The following is a 13595-nucleotide window of genomic DNA, read 5'->3' as shown; positions in this document are numbered from 1 at the left end:
TGTTTGATTGGACGATGAACTCATGAGAACAGAGGCAGAAAACATATAAAAAGCGTATTTTGAAGGTTTTTCAGCTTCTTATCGACGAGAATCTCAAAACTCTTCACACAGTCTCTGAGAGGGGCTTTAGTTTTGCAGTTTGTATGTGTAAGTAGTTTATAGTTTTAAGTTGTGTAATCTTATTAAAAACACCGTCAGTGAGATCTGTAGTTGTCTGAATGAGTCCCTTTGCTCGGACCCTTTCTCGGTATCGCTTCTCGGCCTTTTGGCTAAGAGACAGTGATCGATTCTCGGTTGGGCGGAGCCTTCAGTCTTGTTTGTGGCTTTAGGCGTTTCTAACTGGGAATACATTTCGGACGGAGCAATTTCGTTTGGAAAAAACAAAACAAAAAAGGTAAGTGCTGATTTTATGTTATTTATTGATTGTTTTAATATAATTTATTTGTTGTTTTAACTTATTTATTGTGGGTTTTAGGCTGCTGGTGTCTCCATAATGTCAGCTGCCCGTGCTGGCACGAGGAGGCACCACAGCGTGCGGTTTTTATTCAAGGAGTTTGAGGGGAAGCTCCTGGGAATGTCGCGTCTTGACTTTTCCAGGAAGCTGATCCAAAACACGCTCCATTTTAAACCTGAAGATTTAAATTGTTTAATGACTCTGCCCCTGAACAAAGGTTTTGATTTAAGCTTTAAGAGTGCTTCCCTGTTGAGTGTTTTTTGGCAAAAGTTGGATTCAGTTAAGGCCCAGTTTTCCATGTTTGCGGTGGAGAAACTTTCTGACAACACACTTAAAACTGTGATTGTCAGGATGTTCAATGAAACAGTAACTGGAGAGGATATTTGTATTTGGCTGGGTAGATTTTGCACTGTTCGAGGTCCACCAGTCAAAGTGTTAGATGAGGATGGCATCTGGACATGCTCCTGGCGAATTCCCATTAAACAATGGGAAGACGCCGGGGGCTACCAGGGTCTGAAACACCTGCCTTCCATGATTGTGTTGGGAGAGAACAGAGGCTACATTCACTATCAGGGGATGCCCAAGTTGTGTAGGAAGTGTGGGAAATTTGGGCATCTTGCTGAAGCGTGCCAAGAGATAGTATGTGGGAAGTGTAGAGAAATTGGTCACAGTTTTGAAGAATGTACCAATGGCAGACGGTGTAATCTCTGTGGAGATTCAAACCACCTCTTCAGAGATTGCCCTAAAAGTTTTGCCAATAAATTAAAGGTTAACAAAATGGCCGCCCCACAAGCACACCCAACCTTACAACAAAGAGAGGAGGAGGCGGGACCTGAGGTTTTGGCGGGAATTTTAAATTCCCAGCCAGCCTCAGGGATTGGACAGGAGGAAGGAAGTGGGGCGGTCGTGAGGGCGGAGTCTAACCTTTTATTGGAACAGGTGGAGGAAGCTATTCCCTCCCCAAAGAACAGGGAGTTAGAAATGGAGGATGGGGAGGAGGAAACGGCTTCCTCCCTCCAAACGGTCTCGAGTGGGAGTGAAACTGGGTGTTCACTCCCAAATGCTCAAGTGCAGAAAAGGCCTGCAGGATCTCCTTTGTTTGAAACAGAGGAGAAAAGCTGAAGGCCACACAGTGGCTAGATAGTTCCGTATCGGAATATCTGGACCATGTGTGGCCGCTTGAATCCCCAAATGAGGTTTCTTTTCTGCACGTAAAGCTAAAATCATCGTCGCCAAAAGAGCTGCAAGAGAATTTCTCTGCGGCCCTTGAGGCGTCGAGCACCTACCCTCCTGACCCTGGGCTTTCCAGGTTAAAGGAGGACGTAAGTGTCACAAGCTTTTAATATGATTTTAATGTATGTCACTGTGGTTTTAATGTATTTTGTTTCTTAATGGCTCATACCTTTTAACCACACTGCTCATGGCCCTCACTATCTCTACAGTTAATGTGAGAAGTGTGAGGTCCACTCTGCGAGCAAAGAGTGTTTTATCCTTTTTAAAATCTTGCAAGTCAGATGTGTTTTTATTGCAGGAATGTGCTCTTCCTTTTTTAAAGAATTACAGGAAGTGGGAGGCGCTTTGGACCTCGGGCCCCTCGCTATGGAGTGGGTCCAATTTTAACAAGAATGACGGTGTTGCCATTTTAATTAACAACCCAAATATCTTGGTGAAGGGCAGCACTGTGGTGAGGGATGGGCGGGCAATTTTAGCAAATCTGACTTTCTTAGATAAGGATTTTAACATTCTTAATGTATATGGTTTTACGGACAAAAATCAAAGGTACGAGCTTTTAGAGGACTTGCAGCCCCACATGTTGGGTAGAGCCCCCTAGTTGTGGCGGGGGATTTTAATTGTGTGTTAACAAAAAGAGATAGGAAGAGGGTAGTTGATGATTTTAAAGTAGATAAAACATCCTTTTTATTACGGGGGTTGGTTAAAGATTTTAAATTAACCGACTGTTTTAGAAACTTGCATCAAAGAGAGGAGGGCTTCACCTGGTCCAGTGGTGATAGCTCCAAAGCCTCTCGAATTGACTACATTTTTACAAGAGACTTCCCGCCAACCGATGCAACATTGACCCCCTCTTTTTTCTGACCACTTGATGCTGTCTTGCACCCTTTCACTGCCCACTGGTGTGACTGTAGGGGGAGGGCTGTGGAGGCTGAACTGCTCCTTGTTGGAAGATGAGGATGTAGTTGGAGAATATAGGGAGCGGTTCAGCCAATGGCAGACCCTCCAAGACTTTTACGATTCACGAGCACAGTGGTGGGAGATGGTAAAGGACAGGACAAGACAGTTTTTTAGGAAGGTAGGGAAAAATAAGAAAAATAGGGAAAAAAGGCACATGATGGGGCTGCAAAAAAGACTACAGAGATATTTTAACCTTTTAAATAATGGTTTGGATTTTAGCGAGGATATTAAAAAAGTAAAAAAGGAAATGTCCGTTTTAAGTGAAACACAAAGCAAAGGTGTCATTTTAAGAAGCCGAGAAAGAGACCTTGAGGAAGGAGAAAAGTGCACCAGATATTTTTTTAAAAAAATAATCACACGGGGAGGGGCAATTACATCACTGAAAACAGGAGGGAGGGAAGTGCACACAACAAAAGAAATTTTAAGTGGGGTTACAGAATTTTATGAGGCTTTATATTGTAAAAAAGATGTAGAAAGTGACACCTTGAGGGAAGTTTTAGGTTTTTTAGAGAAAAAGGTAAGCAGTCAAAGTGAGCTTTTATCCCAAGATTTGACCATTTTAGAATTACAAAATGCTCTTAAAGGTTTTAAACGGGAAAAGTCCCCAGGAATGGACGGACTCCCCTTAGAGTTTTATCAGACTTTTTGGGATATTTTAGCACACGACCTACTGACTGTTTTTAGTGAATTGGAGACCTTAGACAGACTTCCTGACAGCTTTAGATTAGGGATAGTTTCACTACTATATAAAAAAGGAGACAAGACGGACCTTAAAAACTGGCGTCCAATCACACTTTTAAATTTTGACGTTAAGCTTTTTAGTAAAATTTTAGCAACACGTATGTCAACCGTTTTAGAGGACGTGATCCACCCAGATCAAGCTTGTGCTGTGCCTGGGAGAAAGATCACGGACAGCCTAGTGCTGATTAGAGATGCCATCTGTTATGCGAGAGACAGAAATATTCGGTTAGTAGTCCTAAATTTAGATTTTGAGAAAGCTTTTGACTGCGTCTCGCACCAGTACCTGTTTCAGTACCCGTCTCCTCTCTTCCTCTCCAAGAACCAGCGTTACAGTTCGCTTCCGTACATCTCTGTGACGCGTGCTCATGAGAGGGATGACGTAAGCTCGTTGCTATGGTCAGGAAGCACGTCATAGTTTACAAGAGGAGCGCTGTACAAAAATGTAATTATCTTTGCTGTAGATTTGTATTTGTATAAGTGTAATGTTCCAAATGGTCGTTTGGTATGTGTATCCTGGATGCTTCATCAGTACATTCATTTGCATTGTTCAAAGGAGGAGGCCTGAAATGAAATCCTAAAAATCTTAAATTCTGTTTTGATGAAGAAAGAAACTCAGATACATCCTGGATGGCTTGAGGGTGAGTAAATTATCAGCAAATTTTCATTTTTGGGTGAACAGTTTTTTAGGGCTTGTCTAATTTTTGCCAAAACATACCTTGATGATCCTCAAACCTTTTGGGAGAATGTTCTGTGGACTGATGAGTCAAAAGTGGAACTGTTTGGAAGACAGGGGTCCCGTTACATCTGGCGTAAATTAAACACAGAATTCCAAAAAAGAACATACGGTCAAGCGTTGTGTTGGAATGTGATGGTGTGGGGATGTCATGCTGCGTCAGGGCCAGGGTGACTTGCAATAATTGAGGGAAATATGAATTCTGCTCTCTTCCAGGAAATTCTAAAGGAGAATATTAGGTCATCAGTCCGTGAGTTGAAGCTCAAGTGCAACTGGATTATGCAGCAAGACAATGATCCAAAGCACAGGAGTAAGTTCACCTCTGAATGGCTCAAAAGAAGCAAAATTAAAGTTATGGAATGGCCTAGACAAAATCCTGACTTGAACCCGATTGAGATGTTGTGGCAGGACCTTAAATGGGCAGTCCATGCCCAAAAACCCTCCAATGTTGCTGAACTAAAGCAGTTCTGCAAAGAAGAGTGGGACAAAATTCCACCACGGTGTTGTGAGACTGATCTCCAGTTATCGGAAGCATTTGGCTGCAGTTATTGCTGCTGTGGAACAACCAGCTATTACGTTTAAGGGTTTTCACATGGGTGATGTGTTGGATAACTTTTTTGCTTCAATAAAAAAAAAAAAAAAAAAAAAATCTATTTAAAAAATGTATTTAGGTTTTACTCAGTTATTGTGTCAGCCTTGGGACACACTTTCGAGGCTTCACCTCGTCCTAGAGAGCTGCCCTCTGCTCGTCTGCTCCGCCACGCATTCCTGCTTGCAGAGGCCAGCAATGTGCAGGACTTCAGGAGCCAAATTCTCTCCACTTTAGGCACTGTGCTAAAAATGGACTCCACAAGAAGCTGAGTACAACCGGTGTTGTGTGTAATCTGATTACTGACTTTCTATTACATGTTTTCTATCATATTACTTGGATCACGCACATTTCTAAAACTTAAACATTTTGCTTTGCAGGTGGTGAAGAAGCTGTCGGGAGAGGGTAAAGGCACAGCTGAGTGGTTTACCAGCATAGGCAATGAACATTCCCAGATTGTCACATTTGTACTTACCTGTGAAGAGTCCATGTTTGAGCCCATGTGCCGTGGAGTAACGGACAGATTCCAGCAGGCAAATCAGTCTGTGCCTAAGATCTTATATGTTGACAGTGGATGTTGTCATAAACAAGGCCCGACGTTGTTCCAGACATGGGTGTACAATGATATGTGGTGTGTCTGGTCATATTCTACCGGATTCCACTGATTTGATGCAGCCATTTGCACAGACAGCCAATCCAAGTATGCAGTGTTCAAGTCTGCGCTAGCAGGAGTAGTGCTAGCCTACAAACGCACAGACTTGGAGCTGCTCATCAAGGCTCTCAGAGGACCTGACAGCTTTAAACAGCTGAAGACATGGTGTGACTCTAAATGTCAAGGGAGAAACTGAAGCACCATGATCGCAGTTACACTTGGGGCTCAGGAGACATTCAGGCTCGTCCAGATAGCTATTGGTGAGCTCAAAGGTCCTGCTGGGTTAAACGAAAGTGGAGACAGCCTTTTCAAGTCTGGAACAAGGAACAAGGACCATTGAATTAGGAACACTGGAGGAACATTGTTTTATCATGGTTTATTTAAAAGGATATTTTTATTGAAGTGTATATTTGTATTCTTATTTTTATATTTTTTTCTATTTCATCTTACTCTAAATAAAAGTTGTTTTATCATTACAAAGAAAGAGTGCAATTATTTAAAGTACAGTTTCTTTTATAATAGATAATAATATTAATCAGATATTTATAATAATATAATCAGATAATATTAGAGTTGTTTCTAATGCAATGCCTTGAGTTTATGTCCCTAGCAAAGATTATGGTATTAACTTATAAATTTGAATGGAATCACATCAATACTGAATTGTGCCAACATATTTATACTGTACAGTCTGTTTTATAAACAGCTACTGTCATCATCCACCTAATTTAGCTAACATCTATTGATAAATCTGGCTAGCTAGCTAACGCCGACATAGGCTATCGTATAAATGCAGTCAATGTATCATACAAAGAAAAGTGATTACTTCAAACTACAGTCTCACATAGTCAGACCTATATCCACACTTTGTTTTAACCCTGTTCCAGCACTGGAGAGTCAAATATAATATACAGTCTCAAAGTCTGTAGTAAAACAATCATAACTGTGTAATTTTAATGATGCTACCTCATCTGTCAGCATGCTGCCCATGAATCACGTTCGTCTCCTTGTATGTTACATCATTGTTCTTGTCGATGCTCGCGTCCCTGTGGAGTGTGTGCACGAGCAACAGGCTGCAGTTCACTTAACGGCCACAGGTGTCATTAATAACAAGGGTTTCTGAATCTTACATACTGCACCTTTAAATGCATTTGGCGAAGGTGTGTGTAAACTTGTGACTTCAACTGCAGCAATGTTAAATGTAAATCAAGTCAATCACTGAACAGCGCCACCTTGAGTAACAAATTGCATGTATAATACGTGAACATGAATATGCAATACTGATAATTCATCATTGTCACACAGAAAATCAATGTGATATAGTATTTATCTGTATGAATATACAGGTGCATCTCAATAAATTAGAATGTCGTGGAAAAGTTCATTTATTTCAGTAATTCAACTCAAATTGTGAAACTCGTGTATTAAATAAATTCAATGCACACAGACTGAACTAGTTTAAGTCTTTGGTTCTTTTAATTGTGATGATTTTGGCTCACATTTAACAAAAACCCAGTAATTGAGTTGAATTACTGAAATAAATTAACTTTTCCACGACATTCTAATTTATCGAGATGCACCTGTAGTATTAATTTCTCTTGTAATAAACAACAAATGTCCTGTGATAGTAAACTTATATAGATATGAAATAATCATAAAAATATAATTTATGGAAGTGCAGTTTTTTGTGTGTTAAATTACTCATAAAAGTACAAAAAAAATAGATTAAAATAAAAAATAAATGTTATATTAAATTTCGTTACATATTGTACAATTCAGTTTGATTATAAAAATGAAATGCAATAAATCTCAGAAATAAGATAATACACTAACAAAGTTAGATGAAACTAATGACCAGACTATCGAAACCTCAATAGAAAGAACAAGGCACGTAATGAATCGTTTTGCCGTTTAAACGGTGTGCTGCGAATATGCTGTATTTGTTGATTATTACGACTAAAAGAAAACCATGACGTAACCACGCAGGAATAGCCACAGACGTCGGTTACATCACTTCCGGGAATTTAGAAGAAAAGGCGCTACTTCAGAGTCGTCAACGATTGCCAAATATCGTCAAAATACTTATAATAAAATCGACTATTGTAAGAGACCCTGGCGGGGTTTCTTCATAAAGTCGCTTTTAAATACGGGCAGTCGTCGGATGCGTTTTTAGGACTTCTTTCCAAAATACAGTCGCGTTTTGGTGCTTGCTGGAGCTTAACTCCATATTGCCCAATGAAGTGTGACCGACCTCTAAGTTCATCTGTCAAATATCCCCACCAACTGTTCACCTAAACACATGACAACCCAGTTCATTCTGAAAACTGTTTCTTGTTATTGATTCATTAGAGAAATAACAATAATTATAATTAGCTCCATTATAAATCATTCACTGCGCCCCCAGTTTAAAAACCACTTAAATGCATATTGTATTGTATATTGTGTCAATATGTGTGCAATATGGTCAACATATGAAATATTCCAGACTATTTGACTCTCTTAGTCATGTAGACACAATTACAATAGCAAATATTGCGATTGCAAAATCACAACAGACTAAAGTGAAACCATTTACATTTTCAGTCTGTCAGTTAAAACTCTGAAAATAAAGCAATCACATTCTTACAAGTAAACTGAACACAAATTGCAACCTGTTGCTTTACATTTATTCACATGCATTTTAGTGCTTGATATGACCATGCGCGGAAATATTTAAAATGATTTAATAGAAAAACCTCTACATTGAACAATCAAAGGGAACATACCTTTAGAAACAGCTAAATTAAAAGTGAAATCTTTAAAGTATATGAATATGAAATGCAGACATAATTAATGAACATCAGGCTGATCAAATGAGTGATGGAAAAAAAATGGGTCTTTTGCACTTCAAAATCATTTTTGTCATACATTAGTATTAACATTTGTATATTTCAGGAAGCTTATGACCCATGGGAAAAAAAACCACTTAAAGAATTGAATGAATAAAATAACAAACCAAGCCAATTCACACATTCTGCATTACAAACAGAGCATCCAAGTTTTTAAAAACAATTGTGATTTAAATGAGCTCCAGCCTCAGAAATGGAGGCATTCTTTCCCACAATACATTTTTTTGTTTGTGCCCAAAGCCTCGTGTTGAACCAAACATTAGTGGACAGTGGTCTGGTTACAGCCCGTATCCACCAAGGCTTGATGTGTACTCCCCTTGACACTTACCGGTATTTTGTACACTCCAGCTCAATCGGGGGCAGCCCGTGGAGTGTCGGGGATCTGGACTACAGTTCACAGCTCCATCACCAAGTGTCCCGGATCCCCGCAAGTCCAGCAGGCTGGCCCAGGCGTTACGCCCGCACCTGTGTCGGCAGGTTCATCCACCTGAGAGCGAGAGCGATGAGGCGATGAGGCAATGAAGTCGGTGGGGGGGGGGGGGAACAAACCCCCGCGAAGTCACGAAGTCAGTGATGGACAGACATGATCGTTTACACGGCTGGTCCATGCGGTAATTATGTCGGCCAGGAAATCCTAAGTGTGGGATCATTTTGAGAGGGTGAAGGATGACCCCAAGAAGTTACATGCAAACTCTGCAGGCAAATGTACGCCTATCATTCATCAACCTCAAACATGGCTTATCATTTGAAACATGTAAGTAGCCTAACATTAGCCACTTAGCATGGCCGCTTGCTCTAACATTAGATAATTAGATAAATGTGCGCTATTAGGCTTATCCAAGTGTTCATGGGGAAGCTAAATTAGTACCTCGCTTACTGCATGTTTAATTTTTTTTATATATAATTAACATTTTTTATTGATTCATAAATACATCACAAAGAAAAACCCAACACATATACAATGAATCAACATTTCACATTTAAACCCCACCCCGTCCCCCAACGAACACCCCTGTGGTCCCACATAACACACACACACACACACACACACACACACACACACACACAACCAAAAAAAGAAAAAACAAATGATAATAAACATACATAATTAAACTAAACTACATTCTCCACATTCCCTCCCTGAGAGTCCCCCCAAAAAACTAAATAATTGCCCCATTTAACAAATAAGTCCCAAAACTTCAGCCTTCTACTTATCACTTCCTCGAAAGCAGCCACCCTTCCCATTTCCACACACCAGTCCGAAACAGAGGGCGCTCCATCCGACTTCCATCCCCTTAAAACTATTTGCCTGCCGATCATGAGACTGGTCAGAACCCAATTTATTTATGTGATTATCCCCCCCAATTTATGACCGACCCATCACCCAAAATACAGATTCTGGGACAAAGTAAAATTTGAGGGCTAAAAATGTCACACATAAAACTCTCAACCAAACTTCTTGAATCTTAGCACACCCCCAAAAAACATGGATTGTGTCTCCATCTTCTGACTGGCATCGCCAGCAGGTGGGTGTGTCTTTAAGACCAAGCCTATTTAATCTAGAGGGGGTCCAATAGAATCTATGTAAAATTTTAAATTGCATAAGGTGCACCCTTGCATCTCTAGATGCAGACTTGATATTTTTTAGAATCCTAACACTCCCTCCTCCAATACCAAGTTTAAATCTTTCTCCCATAATCTCTTGATAGAAGTTAAAGGCTCCATCCCCCAGACTCTGAATTAACAGGGAGTAATACACTGATGACTCATGACCTTTTACAAAAACAGTAATCACCTCTCCCAGAGTATCTGCAACTTTAGGGGGTGTGAGCTACTCCCAAAAATATTACGGAGCAGGTGGCGCAACTGTAAATACCTATAGAACTGAGATCTGGGAATCTCAGTGTTGAACCAGATTTTCAAAAGATCTAAACACTCCACTCTCATATTGGTCACCGAGTGTAGTAACCCCCTCACAATCCATTCTGACCAGCAGAAAGGGGACCTTTCAATACATAGTTTAGGGTTCAGCCATATGCTCAAGGCAACATTTCAATAAATGTCCGAATTAAACACTCTGGACACTTTTGTCCATACCATGTGCAAATGCGAGGTAACGGGGTGTGACTTAACTACTCCGGTTGGTTTAATAGAAAGGCTTTGTAATGGCAAAATAGGGGCAAGAACTTCCTGTTCAATATAAAACCAGGGAGGGGCTCTCTCAGGTGGAAGTGACCAATGAGCCAAATGTCTGAGACCGAATGCATAATAAAAAAACAAAAATCTTGGGTAGGCCTAGCCCACCTTTTGACGGCCTATGTAACTTATTCAAATGTAATCTGGGACGTTTACCATTCCAAATGAAGGACTTCGCTATGCTATCAAATTGCTTGAAATAAGAGAGGGGAAATCTACAGGGAGAGATTGTAACAAGTAGTTAAATTTTGAAATACAATTCATTTTAATAACATTAACCTTCCCAATCATAGATAAATGTGATGAAGCCCAAACGCCCACATCGCTCAAAAACCTTTTAATTAAGGGGTCTAATTTAACTAACTAAATCAGACAGATTTGCTGGGAATAAAATGCCCAAATACTTAATGGCCTGTTAGGGCCACTGGAAGGTGCCCGGCTGGAAAGCCGTTACTGGGCAGTACGCTGTCAGAGCCAAAGCTTCGGATTCTGAGCAATTGACTCTGTATCCCATGAACTTAGAAAAGGAATTAATAATTCTGTGGAGGCAAGGCATAGATCTAGTAGGGTCGGAGACAAATAATAAAATATCATCTGCATAAAGCAAAATCTTCTGTGCCACATCTCCCGCCACCACACATGGAAACTCATCTTCCCTTCTTATCACGGCTGCTACTGGTTCCAGGGCAAGACAGAATAATAATAGGGAAAGAGGGCAACCCTGCTGGGTGCCCCTATCCAAAGTAAAATAATCTGAAATTAATCCATTTGTTTGTACCGCCGCCACCGGGTGTCTATAAAGTAACTTAATCCAACTAATAAAAGTTTTCCCGAAACCCGTATATTTCCAAAATCTTTATTTTTTATTTTTCCCCTTTTTCTCCCAATTTGGAATGCCCAATTCCCAATGTGCTTTTTAAGTCCTCGTGGTCGCGTAGTGATGCGCCACAGTCTGGGTGGCGGAGGACGAATCTCAGTTGCCTCCGCGTCCGAGACAGTCAACTCGCACATCTTATCACGTGGCTTGTTGAGCACGTTGCCACGGAGACATAGCCTGTGTGGAGGCTTCACTGAGGCTGGCTGCGAATTTGAATTTCCTGCCAAAACCTCAGGGACTGCCTCCCTTTGTTCTCCTGTTTGCTCCATCTGTGGGGCGGCCATGTTGTTGCTTTTCAGTTTGTTGGCAGAACTTTTTGGGCAATTTCTGTAGAGGTAGTTGGTCTCTCCACACAGATTGCACCATCTGCCACTGGTACATTCCTCAAAAAAGTGACCAGTTTCTCTACACTTCCACAAACAATTTCTTGACAGGTTTCAGCCAGATGCCCAATTTTCCCACACTTTCTACATAATTTGGACATCCCGATAGTGGATGTAGCCTCGGTTTTCTCCCAACAAAATCATAGAGGGCAGATGTTTCAGGCCCTGGAAGCCCTCAGCGTCTTCCCTTTGTTTGATAGGAATTCGCCAAGAGCAGTTCCAAATGCCATCCTCATCAACCACCTTGACCGGTTGGCCTTGTACTGTGCAATATCTGCCCAGCCAGACACAATATCATCTCCACTCACTGTTTCATTAAACATTCTAACAATCACAGTTTTAAGTGAATTATCAGAAAGTTTCTCTACAGTCAACATGGAGAACTGGGCCTTACAAACCTCAAATGTTTGCCAAAAAACATTCAACAAGAAAGCATTCTTAAAACTTCAATCAAAACCTTTGTTCAGGGGCAGAGTCATTAAACAATTCAAATCCATTGCACTAAAACCAAGAGTTTTTTGGATCAGCTTTCTGGAAAAATCGAGACACGACACCCCCAGGAGCTTCCCATTTATTTCTTTACAATTAAAACGCACACTGTGGAGCCTCCGCACGCCAGCACGGGCAGCTGACATGGTGAAGGCACCCACAGGCTACAAAAACAAGGTTTAAAATCAGTGATAAATAAATAAATTAATTAAAAGGCTTACCTTAAAAAGATTCCTCAAAGGAAAAAAAAATGAGTCCTGTGCTTTAAAAACGGCAAAAACAATGTACCTCCTAAAGGTTGAGCGGCTCGCGAAACTGTCAATCACGAACTATTGAGATAAAAGGCATATAAATGTATATTTATTATGCTGAAAAATATAATACATATGCTGCTTGTGGAGGAAACGCAAGGTCTCATGCACACTTGCTGCTCTGCTCTTATTTTTACCCACTGAATGAAGTGAAACATGGAGCTGTGACTTTGTCTCCTGTGAAATTCTCTTGTCGCTGTAGCTGCAGATCACTGAGCACATGAGTTAAGGGAGAGTAGCATGAATCTCCACATGCGATCACTTCACTTCTGGGCATGTGGACTTTAATGTGCAACAGAAACAATGATTGAAGTGTTTTTGTTACTGGATTTTAAAGTTTCACATAAATAAAGTTCAAATTTTGGGCGGATGCTTTCTTATTTTATTTTATTTTTTTACATTTCTTTGCAAATATATTTATTTTTAAATCACATTAGGTCCTCCAAAAGAGACTAGTTTTGAAATTGAAATGCCCAACGGATGTAGAAAGGAAGTCCCACCTTACAGGTAAAAGAGCCAATCACCTGTTAGATACAGACATCGCCTGTCAATCAACTCGAGAACGCGCATGCGCATCAGCAATACAAACCGGGAAAATTGCGTTTATTTAGCATTATCCGAACTAAAGCAGCACACTTTATGAATCCAGTGTCTTCAAGTTCTACTGCTGAACATATTTTAACACTGAACTGTTTTCTGATCATAATCTCGCGTCCGTTGTAGATGGGATGTTGGATTAAAGCACAAATGACACTTCTATACGCCTTCAATACAATTAAACAAAATGAAAAGCAGACTAACATTCAGTTTATCATTAAAGCATGTTGTTTTGTTTCAATGTTCTTATGTTGACAATTATATGGGGGTGCACCGTTCCCGGAGATACTGCAATACCGGGTCGATGCGTGGAGTGGACGGAGCAAGCCCCTATTCCATCTCCCTAATCCAAAAATCAATTTAATATATGGTCCCCGGATAGGGGACGTACCAGATATTAAACTGATAAGAACAGATTTTTTCTTTCGAAAAAAAATTTATTGTTACAAACATCTGTTAAAATACACAACAACATTTTTTTATATTTACAAGATG

At 40.4% G+C, this 13595-nt stretch overlaps 2 protein-coding genes and 1 pseudogene across 2 annotated transcripts in view; 2 read left to right on the top strand and 1 right to left on the bottom strand.

The window, feature by feature from the left end:
• Window positions 1–232: 232 nt before the first annotated feature.
• Window positions 233–13595, top strand: part of LOC127449220 (uncharacterized) — a 55545-nt gene continuing 42182 nt past the window's right edge. The window contains exon 1 of the mRNA XM_051712518.1: window positions 233–394. The gene's annotated coding sequence lies outside the window, so the exon portion shown is untranslated. The remainder of the gene's footprint in view (window positions 395–13595) is intronic.
• LOC127449161 (uncharacterized) overlaps window positions 2246–13595 on the top strand; it is a 45808-nt gene continuing 34458 nt past the window's right edge. Inside the window, exon 1 of the mRNA XM_051712399.1 lies at window positions 2246–3610. Within this exon, the coding sequence (XP_051568359.1) occupies window positions 2556–3610 (1055 nt within the window). The 5' untranslated portion in view covers window positions 2246–2555. The remainder of the gene's footprint in view (window positions 3611–13595) is intronic.
• LOC127449249 (uncharacterized) lies at window positions 13364–13541 on the bottom strand (annotated as a pseudogene).

This window comes from Myxocyprinus asiaticus, chromosome 1 (genome assembly GCF_019703515.2).
Source record: "Myxocyprinus asiaticus isolate MX2 ecotype Aquarium Trade chromosome 1, UBuf_Myxa_2, whole genome shotgun sequence".
NCBI classification, from domain to species: domain Eukaryota; kingdom Metazoa; phylum Chordata; class Actinopteri; order Cypriniformes; family Catostomidae; genus Myxocyprinus; species Myxocyprinus asiaticus.
Note: the sequence above shows the minus strand (reverse complement) of the source record. Positions and strands in the feature narration are given on the sequence as shown.